The sequence below is a fragment of the Bombus vancouverensis genome, chromosome 16 (assembly GCF_051014615.1).
Source record: "Bombus vancouverensis nearcticus chromosome 16, iyBomVanc1_principal, whole genome shotgun sequence".
Classification (NCBI taxonomy): Eukaryota; Metazoa; Arthropoda; class Insecta; order Hymenoptera; family Apidae; genus Bombus; species Bombus vancouverensis.
In genome coordinates, this window is record NC_134926.1 from 6011011 (window position 1) to 6022439 (window position 11429).

Below are 11429 nucleotides of genomic sequence, written 5' to 3' on the forward strand. Positions count from 1 at the left end.
ATCTTAATAAAAATTTGCCCTGTCGTGGCACCACGTCATAGCGTGCCAATCGTTGGCTTAACGACTGTGAACTTTACATTTCTACGGGTCTAAATTGTCCCCTAATAGTCTCGCGATTGATTCCCTGATTTCGTTGGTTGGAAAAGAGGTGGATAAAAAATATAGCACTGGGGGGAAAAAAAAAGAAAAACAGACTGATTTAAGATCGTTTATATGATTTTTAAGTGGGCGTCAGACTTACGCTAGCTCGCGTTATGTTCTGCTTCGGATCGAGGAATTTCGTTTGCACGTACATTTGACTTTTCCACCTCGTAACGAGGTAATAAATTATCTCGGAAAATTGAATATGAAATATACGTTTTCTCTTGGGTTTGGGCCGAGACGAGTTCGCGTCAACTTCGGGTTACATTTACCTAAAGTTGCTGGTAAATTATGCCGAGAAAACGAATACCAAACGATTCTTGCGTGGTAGGTTTCAGACAGATTTGAATCGCGTTCGGGTTAAGTTTAAGCTAAGTTTAGATTAGGTTTGCGTTAAGTTCGAATTAGGTTTGGCCAAGATCGGCGTTCAAGTATCAGAGTCAGTTTGATCGGTTTTATTTTTTATTTGTTTAGTCCCGTTGATCAACGGTAAATTACGGAGGGAGAAATTAAACGCTAGGAACTTGCTGGAAATTAAATTTTCGTTAGATCGTGGTTAATGCGCCGGTTTGACAAATTTTACGTCGCGCTACGTCTGGCTTTTTGACTCATTACGCGGCACTAAATTAACCCGGGAAAACGAACGTGCAATGTGGCCCCTCCGGGAATCGGCCGAGACATACGGTTCAATTAATTCGCGCCACGGCGATTAAATAATCTGCGATTAAGGAGGTGCCTTAAATTAAGGCAAGTTTCGCGGGACGGTGATAAATTTTTTACCGCGATAAATCCCACCATTGCCGTGTCTCTCGGCGGGATAGTTCCCATTATTCGAAATCCGTTTAACCACATTCGGACTAATACAGCCCGGTTGTAATATCGCGCTTCGAGTCGCCAGATCCTCTGGATTTATAGCTCGACTTGTAAATTACTGTTTTCCCTCGCGATAAATAAAATTGAATAAAAAAAAAAGAGGGAAAGGAAAGGCAGAGGGAAAAAGAGAGGAAGGGAGAGGATAAAACGAACAAGTTCGAAGAGGTACGATTTTCCAATAAAAAAAAAAAAGACAAGGTCGACCTACTAGAAATATTGATAAAGGCAACGAAAAATTACGTGGAAAAAGAAATAAATGAAACGTCGTCATTGTTTAACTGGTATCGATGAAACGCGAAGTTTTTCAATGAACCGCGAGATATCTATCAATCATTGGGAAGCGATAAAAATTTGATCGCCACGGCTCTGCCACGGTGAATAACGTTTAAACAAACGTGCACCGCCGGAGCTTTGACGTTTCGATATCGGATCGAGATTCGCTTGTTTGAATTTTAATTCGCGACCCGATAGAAACGTCACTCGAAAACCTCACCCAATCACGATTTTTGCAAGCGTTTCCTTCGCAGCATGTATTTTCCAGATGTGTTTCGAGACATTTGGCCGATTTATCGTCTGAATCTTTTATTCCAATCGCCATTCCGTGCTACGATCAAAGAGATAGAAAGGAAAGCGAGAAGGAAAGGAATTTCACGGTGGACCTTGAGAATACGGTTTGCGAAACGTCAAACGAGAAAATCGGAATTTTCATCGTGAATATTCATGGAATCATCGCAGGCGACTTAATCGTCGAATGGCCGAGACATCCTGCGCGGTACGTTCGCTGCTGTGTCACTGAAGACTCAACGATAAAGGCGACAGCACAAGTCTGGTACAACGCGGACGTCGCAGTAGTACGAGTCAACCTTCTCTCCGACGTCAACGAAATTCCTCGTTCTCGCGCGATTTAACTGCGTTTAACGAAGACCGCGGGTGGAAATACCTTTCGTCCTTTTAACCAGTTAATAAATTCGCGAGTATTATCGCTTGAAATAAAAATAAGGATTCGTTAGTTTCTCTTGAAGACGACAACGTCTCAACGAATCGTTACGTTTCTGGCTGCAACAAAATTATGTAACCTTTGGTATTTTCTAAAAGTTCACCTATATTTAGGAGATTTACATCTTTAAATACGACTGATCGTTCCCATTTTTCATTGTGTCATACTACGATACTTGTAGACACCATATAACATCGATATTAGAAAACCCATAAGAATGATCCTCCATATGTACAAAGGAAAAACTGCTGTCCTATACTTTTTATAATTTTATCATTCTGCTGTAACGTAATATAATTTCCAAGTAAGGTAACGTATACGATTCACGACACTGTCTCTTATCTTTACAATCAAACGCTTGTAAATTTCTGGACGTGTATACGGTGTCCCATAAGCTACAATTCGGTTAATAAAATGGGACTCGTCTAATTTTCAAAATACGTTACATGTTCAATCCATGACACTGTCTCTTGTCTTTACAAACAATCGCTTGTAAATTTCTGGACGTGTATACGGTGTCCCATAAACTACAATTTGATGAATAAAATGGGACTCGACTAATTTTCAAAGTACACGACACTGTCTTTTATCTTTAGAATCGCTTGTAAATTTCTGGACGTGTATACGGTGTCCCATAAACTACAATTCGATTAATAAAATGGGACTAGACTAATTTTCAAAGTATACGACACTGTCTTTTATCTTTACAATCGGTTGTAAATTTCTGGACGTGTATACGGTGTCCTATAAACTACAATTCGATGAATAAAATGGAACTCGTCTAATTTTCAAAATACGTAACTTTCTGGTGTATACGGTGTCCACTAAATTACAATTCGGCTAATAAAATAGGACTCGACTAATTTGAAAGTACACGACACTGTCTTTTATCTTCACGATCGATCGTACATTTCTGCACATCTGTACGGAGATGCATGGGCGACAATTTTGTGAATAAAATCGAGCCACCGCTCGGATGTTTTGGGGCGTGAATGGATATATCGTTGGATGGCTAGCTAATGAGGATAGAAACAGTGACACGGGACATAATGATCGGCCAGTCGCCTCTAATTACTTCGTATGGCACTTTCCTCATAATTTCGTTTCGGTTAATGCCAGGCAAAGGGCGATGCATTATTCGGTTAATAGCAGCGGTATACGAATTTACGCTCGTATTATAATCCTACAGCTCGTTGATGTAATTATCGACTGCGGAACGGAGCGTCGTTTGATCTCGTTAACGCAACACGTCGTTTCATTTCCAAGGAACTTCCATCAAGAACCCCATCGTTATTTCCCGCCCTCGGATACCTAGAAACGAGTCGATCCAATTCGTCGAAACGTTCGCATCTATCGTTTTATTTTTCGTTTCGCTTTTGTTTCTTTTTTTTTTTTGGTGGGACTACGCAACCAAAACGAAAAAAAATAGAGAAATGAAAAAATAAAAAAAAACAGGGAGATTTTTTAAACAGCCAACTCTATGGTCGCTCCGCATACGGAATAAAATGTAAATAGAGGTGGCAACGACAGGAACTGCCAGTTTTTTCCGGAACGAGAAGAGAACCGAAAAAACGACTACTCTGTCTCCCCTCTCTCCATTTTTTCCCCCGTTTTTTATTTATGTAGATTGCGAAACGCTGGAAACTACGGCGCTCGCGGACGCGCCGGGTCAAGGGTGAGTCACTTTCGCTTCTCACCCTTGCCGAATTTCCAACGCGACGATTTCGAATAAATCCCTCGCCTCCTGTCGCGCTGAATTATCCGTCTACCTTGCCGCTCGTTCGCTAATTCCAACAAATCATTCGCTGGTGCAAAGAAAAAGGGAAAAAGCCAACGTCCATTCATCCCGTTCGAATGTATCGGAGAAAGAATACACGGGGGAAAAAATTCCCTCGTAAGAGATGGGACGAGAGAAAAAGAGAGGAAAAGGGAAATGTTTCAACGGATACACGGTATTCCGTGTCCCATTAAAATTCTGACGATGTCGCGGGAAAGTTGGTTAAGAAGCAGGAAACGAGGGCGGAAGGATAGGGTGCGCGAAGAATTTGAATCCGGCTCGCTAGATTTTGCAAAGTTGGCGCAAGTTGCGCGCCGCCAAACAGAATTGCACTCGCCATGAAAACACGCCATGTTCCATCGTAACTTCGTCGCACCGTGAAACACCCCGCTGTCCCCTTAATTTCCCGGATGGCGGAAGATTAATTAAACAAATCCCATTTTCAATTTTCTGTTCACCCGAAGTTCAACCCTCGGCTCTGTCCCGTTGTTTGTATTCGCTGGCGCGCCAGTTCCCTCGGCCAACGGACCCCAAACTCGTTTCTTCGACCAAGGTTAAAGTGATACACCCTGTAGATTGTACAAAGTCGATGGGATCTTGTTCTTCTTTGGTTCGTCCAATGTACTTTTCTCAGGCATGGAATATTCTGACGGAGGAATATTCTATTTTTTCATATTCGTACAATTTTCAAAACAGCACTGAAACGGGTTGCACGTCAAGTTCTTCAATGTCCAGTCGTTGATCTCTGGGTTACTGACAGGCGAACAGACTGGCAAATTTATTTATTTATTTCTATATCCATCGACACGACAAGTCGGCTAATGTAAAAAGAAAAATGCAAAATAAAGGACGATAATCTGTGCGGACAGACAAACAGAGTTATATATTTTCTGCAATATTTTAATTTTGATGAAATTAATAAAATAATTTTTCTTGCGTATTTGCCAGGTAAAATAAAGAAGTGGAACTTCTGCTATATCGTCTATAGTTTCTCGTATTATTATCTCACGGACCCATAAAAATCCACGGTCTAATCTAATCACCGCTAACTAACACTTGCCACATTCGCCTGTTAAAATATTATTTAGATCGTGGAAATTGAATTCTGAAAATACACCACACTTTGGTTGCGTTACAGGTACGACGATCGCTCACGCTAATTTCCCTGCACGGCCGGGTCTTGATTAGTAGCCCGGTTCAACTTGACGTAAGCTAGAATTAGGCTAAGGGTTAGGCTGACTCAGATTCGAGCCGTGACGTTAGGATCAAGTTAGGTTATCAGGTCTGAGCTACAAGATTAAGACCTGCTTACAACGCCTATAATCAAGTCGATCTGCGTTAGATCGAAATCAGAATATCGAGGCTCGATTGGAATTTACGCTACGGTAGGAGCCGAGTCTTTACAACTCCTACATGTTAAATTACCTTAAGGCAGGACCTTACGTGTTAAATTGAAACTAGCGAATTAAGATTCGGGGCTGGCATGTTAGGATAGAGTTAGCGTGTTAGGTCAAAGTATGACATTAAATTGGATGGGAAAGCTGGGCCCTATTTACCTGGTCCGAGCTGAGTCCTTGAGTCTAAGCTACACCTACAATCTGATGTCACGTCTAGGAGTTAGCGTGTTTGGCCTGAGTCAGATGATTTTAGATTTAAGACGCTGCGTTCCGTTAGGCGAAGGCGTTAGCTGTTCAAAGTGTCAGGTGAATTGTTATTTGAATTAGGATATCTACATATTCCTGGCGGAGATAAATGTGCGCGCCCGAAGGGCACAGTCGTGAAATTGCCACGTTCAATCCGTTCACCAAGATACCGTTAAGCGGTTCGGCATTAGAGCGACACTCAATTGTCAGTTGCAACGTGAATTTGCACAGGTGTCAGGCGCAAGATATCATATCGAGCGAGACTCTGAATGGGTGAAATTGCTGATGCAGGTACGCGTATATCGTGATGCGTCACACCGATTCTCGACTACGTGAAATGAATTCGGCTCTATTTCGCCGATAATCTATCGCCAAGACTATCACTTCCATCAGCTTATCCAGGTCTTTTCTATCGCATGTACGGACTGTCTCGTTGCCTATACCAGAAAATCATTTATCGACCACGTTGAATAAAATTGCACCGTGCTAGTCGGTTCCATAGCTCGGTACAAGTGTTTATCGACTATCGTTATCTTCCATGCTAAGGATATTTGTTGTTATTGTTGAAGTGGTCACCACCTGTAAGAAAACTCTACATCTGGTCTTTTTAGCTTTCTCAAGCACTGAAGCCATCGACAGTGTATAGACGATAGACTGGGACGAAGGTAAACCATAGACAGGCGACGATGGCTTCGGGGTTTTCAGTTATAGGGTAACACTGGTGGCGTGTGGATCTGGACCAGCTCAAATTATATTCCTACTTGTACTTGCACTTCTGTATTAAAATATATTTTCTATTTTACGATTTATCCACGCGTTTCTCTGTTTGTATATCTAATAACCTCAACAGTTATTATTATCGTTAACGAACAACGATCACAGCAACAGACTCGTGAAACTAACAGGCGCTGTATATGACCTCTGTGTAGACAGGTTTTTAAAAAGTCCGTTTGTCTAAGTATTATATTAAAAATCGCCACTTGTTCGTTAATATGTCTCGTAAATATTTATCGATCTTCGTGGTAAATTTGTTTGAATTTCAATTCTGCTTTCGAGTTTTACCTTCGAAAGGAGAAAACAGGTTACACTGATTTCGGGGACGATATTTTATGTGATCCAGCTAATTATAGCTGCAAGCTACGCGTTTCCAATTACCGCAAGCTCGACTTCTCCGCACTTTTTCTCACTGTGTGCGGCAAGAACTCAGCACCTACGTAGCAATCGACGTGGAGCACGATCGCCATGCTGGTGAACGTTACAAAGACCGAAATCCGAAGAATCGAACTAACGAATCGTTTTAAAGAAGCGCCGAAGAGCGAGCTAGATAAGTCTGATTCATCATTTTACGGCTAAGACTTCAAGGACAGGATACAATTTATCAGACTTTGCCCCTTTCATCCCCGTGGAAACGGAGCGCTCGATCAACTCGATTAAATCATTTAACGTCGAAGAAGCTTTTTTTCTCGCAATCTTAGGCGACCGTATGATTCTTCTTCTTTTTTTCTCTCTTTCTTCTTCCAATTGAAACTCGCCATGCTAACAGGTTTCCCGTCGCTCACGGCTGCAGGATCAAATATTCCGAGAGCAGCTTGAAATCGTCGCGAATAACGGTGTGATTTATGATCCGGCGAGCAATCATCGAGCGCTGCCGCGCTCAACTTCTCTCGCGGGCGAGAAAAAGACGAGAAAAGAAGCGTTCGATTTAAAGCAGGGACACGACGAAGACAAAACGAGCAGAAGAGTTACTTAATTACCTCGACTCGTTGCAGCGAAAAACTGCCATTAACGAACTGTTCCTCGGGCCAGCAATCGACGAGTCTCTCGGCCTGTACTTTTCGCCTGTACAGATTCTAGGATCTAACTCGAACCGAGCCGCGATCAAATCGGCACCATGTAACGACGAGGCAATCGCGCAAGCACCGTCAACAGGTTCCGTTTGTTGGTCGGACGCGATTTAAAGAAGTTGAAAGTCGCTAGAGCTCGTCTTCTGACGGCACCGACCACCAACAACCATAAAGTTTGCCGCATAGATTTCTGAATGCGGCTAAAAGACTCGGTCGATCTCGACCACGCGAGGGAACCTATCGAGCCGAGGTCCCAGAGGCATTTAAATCGCGGAAGGTTAATTAGGTAGAGTGGGTCGCGTTTAAAGATTGCGAAATAATTTCTCGAGGCTACATCGCGCGACGCAGCTTTTCATTAAACAGAAAGGCGGATCACGAGCCAATAACGAATAGCTATCCGCATTATCCAACGACAATACACCCGAACCATTGTTCCCAGCCGACGCGGCTGGTCGGTCCGGCTCAACGGTATTTTACGTAACGAACGTTTCAAACCTGTCCGACTGACGTTTCCACACGAAAAAAAATCTCTGCGAACAGCGTTACTCTATCGATTCGAGCTTGTTCCAGTGTATCGTCCTCTGATCACCTCTGCAGCGGCGCACGAAACAACCGGTTTCGCTGATACGCGACACCGGTACGTTAACTGACAAAGATCGACTTACCCTCGTTCTTGTTGTTCCCGATGAGAATCTCCGTGTCCTTGAAATCGGCCTCCCTGAGAAGATCCAGAGGATCTTTAGGTAGGAAGATTCCGTCGATGGTGGGCGCCGATGGGAAGCCTAGGATGCCCCAGTAGCTGTTCCATTGCTGGACAGAGATGGTCTTGGCGTCCACGGACCTCATGCAGGCCATCACCCTGGCAGGATTCTCCTGAAGCATGGTGGAGTTGCAGCCACAGTCGTCGACCAGTATCCTGGCCACTTCGTTCGCTTTCTCCCCGGTCATGTAGCTCCATGGAGCGTTCAAAGTGCCACTCTGGAGGATTCCTCGGCGGACCAGACCGCGAGTCACCGGTGAGATCAGGTGCAGAGACACGGAGCTGCCTCCGGCGGACTCGCCAAAGATGGTGATGAGGTCAGGATCGCCTCCGAAGGCCGCCGCGTTGTCCCTGAGCCATCTGAGCGCCAGAGCCTGATCCCACAGACCCATATTGCCAGGAGCCTCTTCACTGTTGGTGAAATGTTTGTTCAAATAGAGAAACCCAAAAGCGCCAACTCTGTACTGCATGGAGGCGATGATGGCGTTGCTGGTGACTGCCATGATGTCCGCGTCGTACACGTCCAGGGTAGCGGTGCCGCTCATGAAACCACCTCCATAGATCCAGACCAGAAGGGGCAGGCCGTTCTTGTCCCCGTTGTTCGGTGGCTCCGAGCCCTTGTGTCTCAGTCGAAACTTCTGCGGCACCCAGATGTTCAAGTACAGACAATCCTCGGAGATGTTGGTGTTGGGGTTCCACATTTCCTCCCCTGGAAAGCCAGGGAAGTACTCGTACCTCTCCTGGTAGCAGCTGTTGGGTAGCACAGTGGCGTTCAGGATTCCGTGCCAAGGTTCTATGGGCAGCGGCTTTCTGAATCGGAGCGGCCCTATCGGAGGCTTGGCGAAGGGGATTCCATAGAATATGTGAACCTCCTTGTCCAGTATCGTACGGGAGAATCCGCGAACCAGGCCGCTGGTGGTCTCCACCACCTTGAGATCGTTGTGCACGTTGTTCCTCTGCGCGGACACGTTCGCCCTGACGGAACTTGAGCAGAGAAGAAGAAGCAGGAACGCGAGGTTCGTCATCGTGGTTGGCTCCGCTGCAGAGAGTTTCGTGGAGCACACCTGCCGAGAGAGACTCAACAAGTTAGCGAGTGGGGGACCGGCCGTGGAGCCGGCTTTTGCGCGGAATCCTCTCCGTTCGCCTCCACTCTCTAACCACGCCGTCTCCCCGTATCTCGCGCTACCTCTGTGCCTGTCTAATTCACCGTGACCTTTCCAAGCATACGCACCGATCAACTTACACACGCACGCGCGTTCGATATCACCTTTTTCTTTTTTTTTTTTCTTTCTTTTTTTCACCTTTTTCCCAGTCCCGGACCAAATGTCTCTTCTTCTGGTCGCGCTCCTCCTACAAGTGGCAACGAAACACGCTCTACGCGGCTACTACCGTCGTCGATCACACTCTGCTGAAGCAGGAACCCTGTTGTATGGCTGGCCGTGATGGCGCGAGTCGCCAAGGACACACGACTGCGTCGCGGAAAGACAAACAAAGGGATCGCGCGCAGATCGAGGCGGGCAGAGGGTAAATTTTCGCGCGGCGGCCGGCGAGCCGCGTTGCACGGGGTCGACTGATGGAGGCAGTAGAGGTGGCACAGAGTCGAGGTGCGCCGTTGGCTGGTAGTGGTGGCGGACGCGATCGTGGTGGTGGCACTGGTGGATGTGGTGGTGGTGGAGTGTTGGCGCACGCCTCGCTCCCGTACATAGCGATGGCCATTCGATTCTCTTCCCGGTAACTTCTCCGGCAATTTCATCCTTCAAACATCTCAGTCCCCTTCGACACGCCTACGTCTTCTAACGAACTTCAACAACTTCTCGGTCGAATCTTTTCCTACGCTATCTCCAGGATTGCACCGAGATCTTAAAAAACCTCGATGATTTTATGATTTTCGCGGAGATCGAAGAGGATTGTGCACAATGGCCCGTGGCGACTTGCTTCGGCGTTATACCCATCGCTGGGTGCATGCATAGGCAGGTCGATCCTTGAACGCTGTCCTTGTTCGTTTGTCTATCTACACGCCCTCGTAGTTTCAATCTCGTTCTTCCGTCCCATAATCAGCCAGCAATCCGAAGAAATCGCATCCCTTCGATCGGGTCGACTCGACGCGGTCCGTTAACGAACGATATCCGAAAATAGGAATTTCGCGGTGGAAATAAAAGAAAGTAAAACCAGGCGGCTCTCGCTTCGGCATCTTCTTCGGTGTTCCTGCTCCGCTACGGGTGAATTAAAATTCAGCAGACGACGAATGTGACAGGGCAGACGCAGACCAGGGACTTGCAAACGTTTTCCAAAACGTTCCAAGCGTTCTTAAATTATTTCTCTTCTCGCGAACGTAATACACCGATAAAGAATCCTCGCAATAATTCACCGGAACCGCTAGAGACGAAAGCGGTAAATCTTCAGTTTCGCCGAGTACCTTTCAACGCGTTCTACATACTTTTGAAGCATTTAGAGAAAAAAAGAAAAGAAAATAGAAGAAATTAATTGCCGGCAAAGTTTCTCTTCCGCGACTGCCCGAAAAGCGACGTAAAAAGCCGGAACAAGGTGTCCTATCTCCGACCCTAGTTTCCACCCTTCGTGTAGGCAACCGAAACGATTCTATTTCGTCGCAATATGGTCGCCTTAATTCCGTCCTTCATCCTGCGCCGCCCTCGAGGGAAACAGCTCGAAGAAACCACCCTCGTCAGACCCATCAAACAGAAAGATCCTGTTAAAATAATTCCAGCATTAGTATACAGATAACATCGGACAGAAACACACTGGTTTCTAAGAGGATCCGAATGAAATTCGAGAAATGGAAAAGACAAAGGATATAAAACTGCAGGATTTTTAATCGTCGCCGCCAATATCTCCAGGATGCGTTCTTTCACGACATCCAAGCGCACCTTGCACGCGTTGGATTCTCGTTCGAACGTTCAGTGACGTACAGTGACTCGCGCGAGTATCCCTACACTTGCCATATTAAAGTTTCACGTGCAGGTTGCGCGTGTCGCAGGAAACGTTTTCATATTTCAATAACGCTCTAATGAAACGCGACTGTCGCGAGATTAAATCGGGAAAGTTTCAATGCAATCTGAAAATGTACGTAAACGTCGCAAGATGTTTGCAATTACGCAAACTTACATTTAATGAAAAATCGGTATACCGTACGAATGGTCACCACTGGCGTATAAAAAGATACTGAATACCGAGACTTAAGAACACAGTGGATAGTTGAAATACCTTTTCCTGATCTCTGCAAATTAATATACCTGTACCAAATATCTTGCGACTCAGGTACGCGTTTTCAGAGTATGGTAAAAATATTTCATCGATGAAACCATAACTGGGACGGGATATAAAATGAAATTTCAAGACGTTTCGTACAAAGCGAGTAATATGTTGGTAAAAGATG

General features: G+C 45.3%; 1 protein-coding gene across 1 annotated transcript in view; it reads right to left on the bottom strand.

Moving 5' to 3' along the window:
- Positions 1 to 9617, bottom strand: part of AChE-2 (acetylcholinesterase 2) — a 149548-nt gene extending 139931 nt beyond the window's left edge. The window contains exon 1 of the mRNA XM_033329620.2: positions 7941 to 9617. Within this exon, the coding sequence (XP_033185511.2) occupies positions 7941 to 9060 (1120 nt within the window). The 5' untranslated portion in view covers positions 9061 to 9617. The remainder of the gene's footprint in view (positions 1 to 7940) is intronic.
- Between the last annotated feature and the right edge of the window lie 1812 nt (positions 9618 to 11429).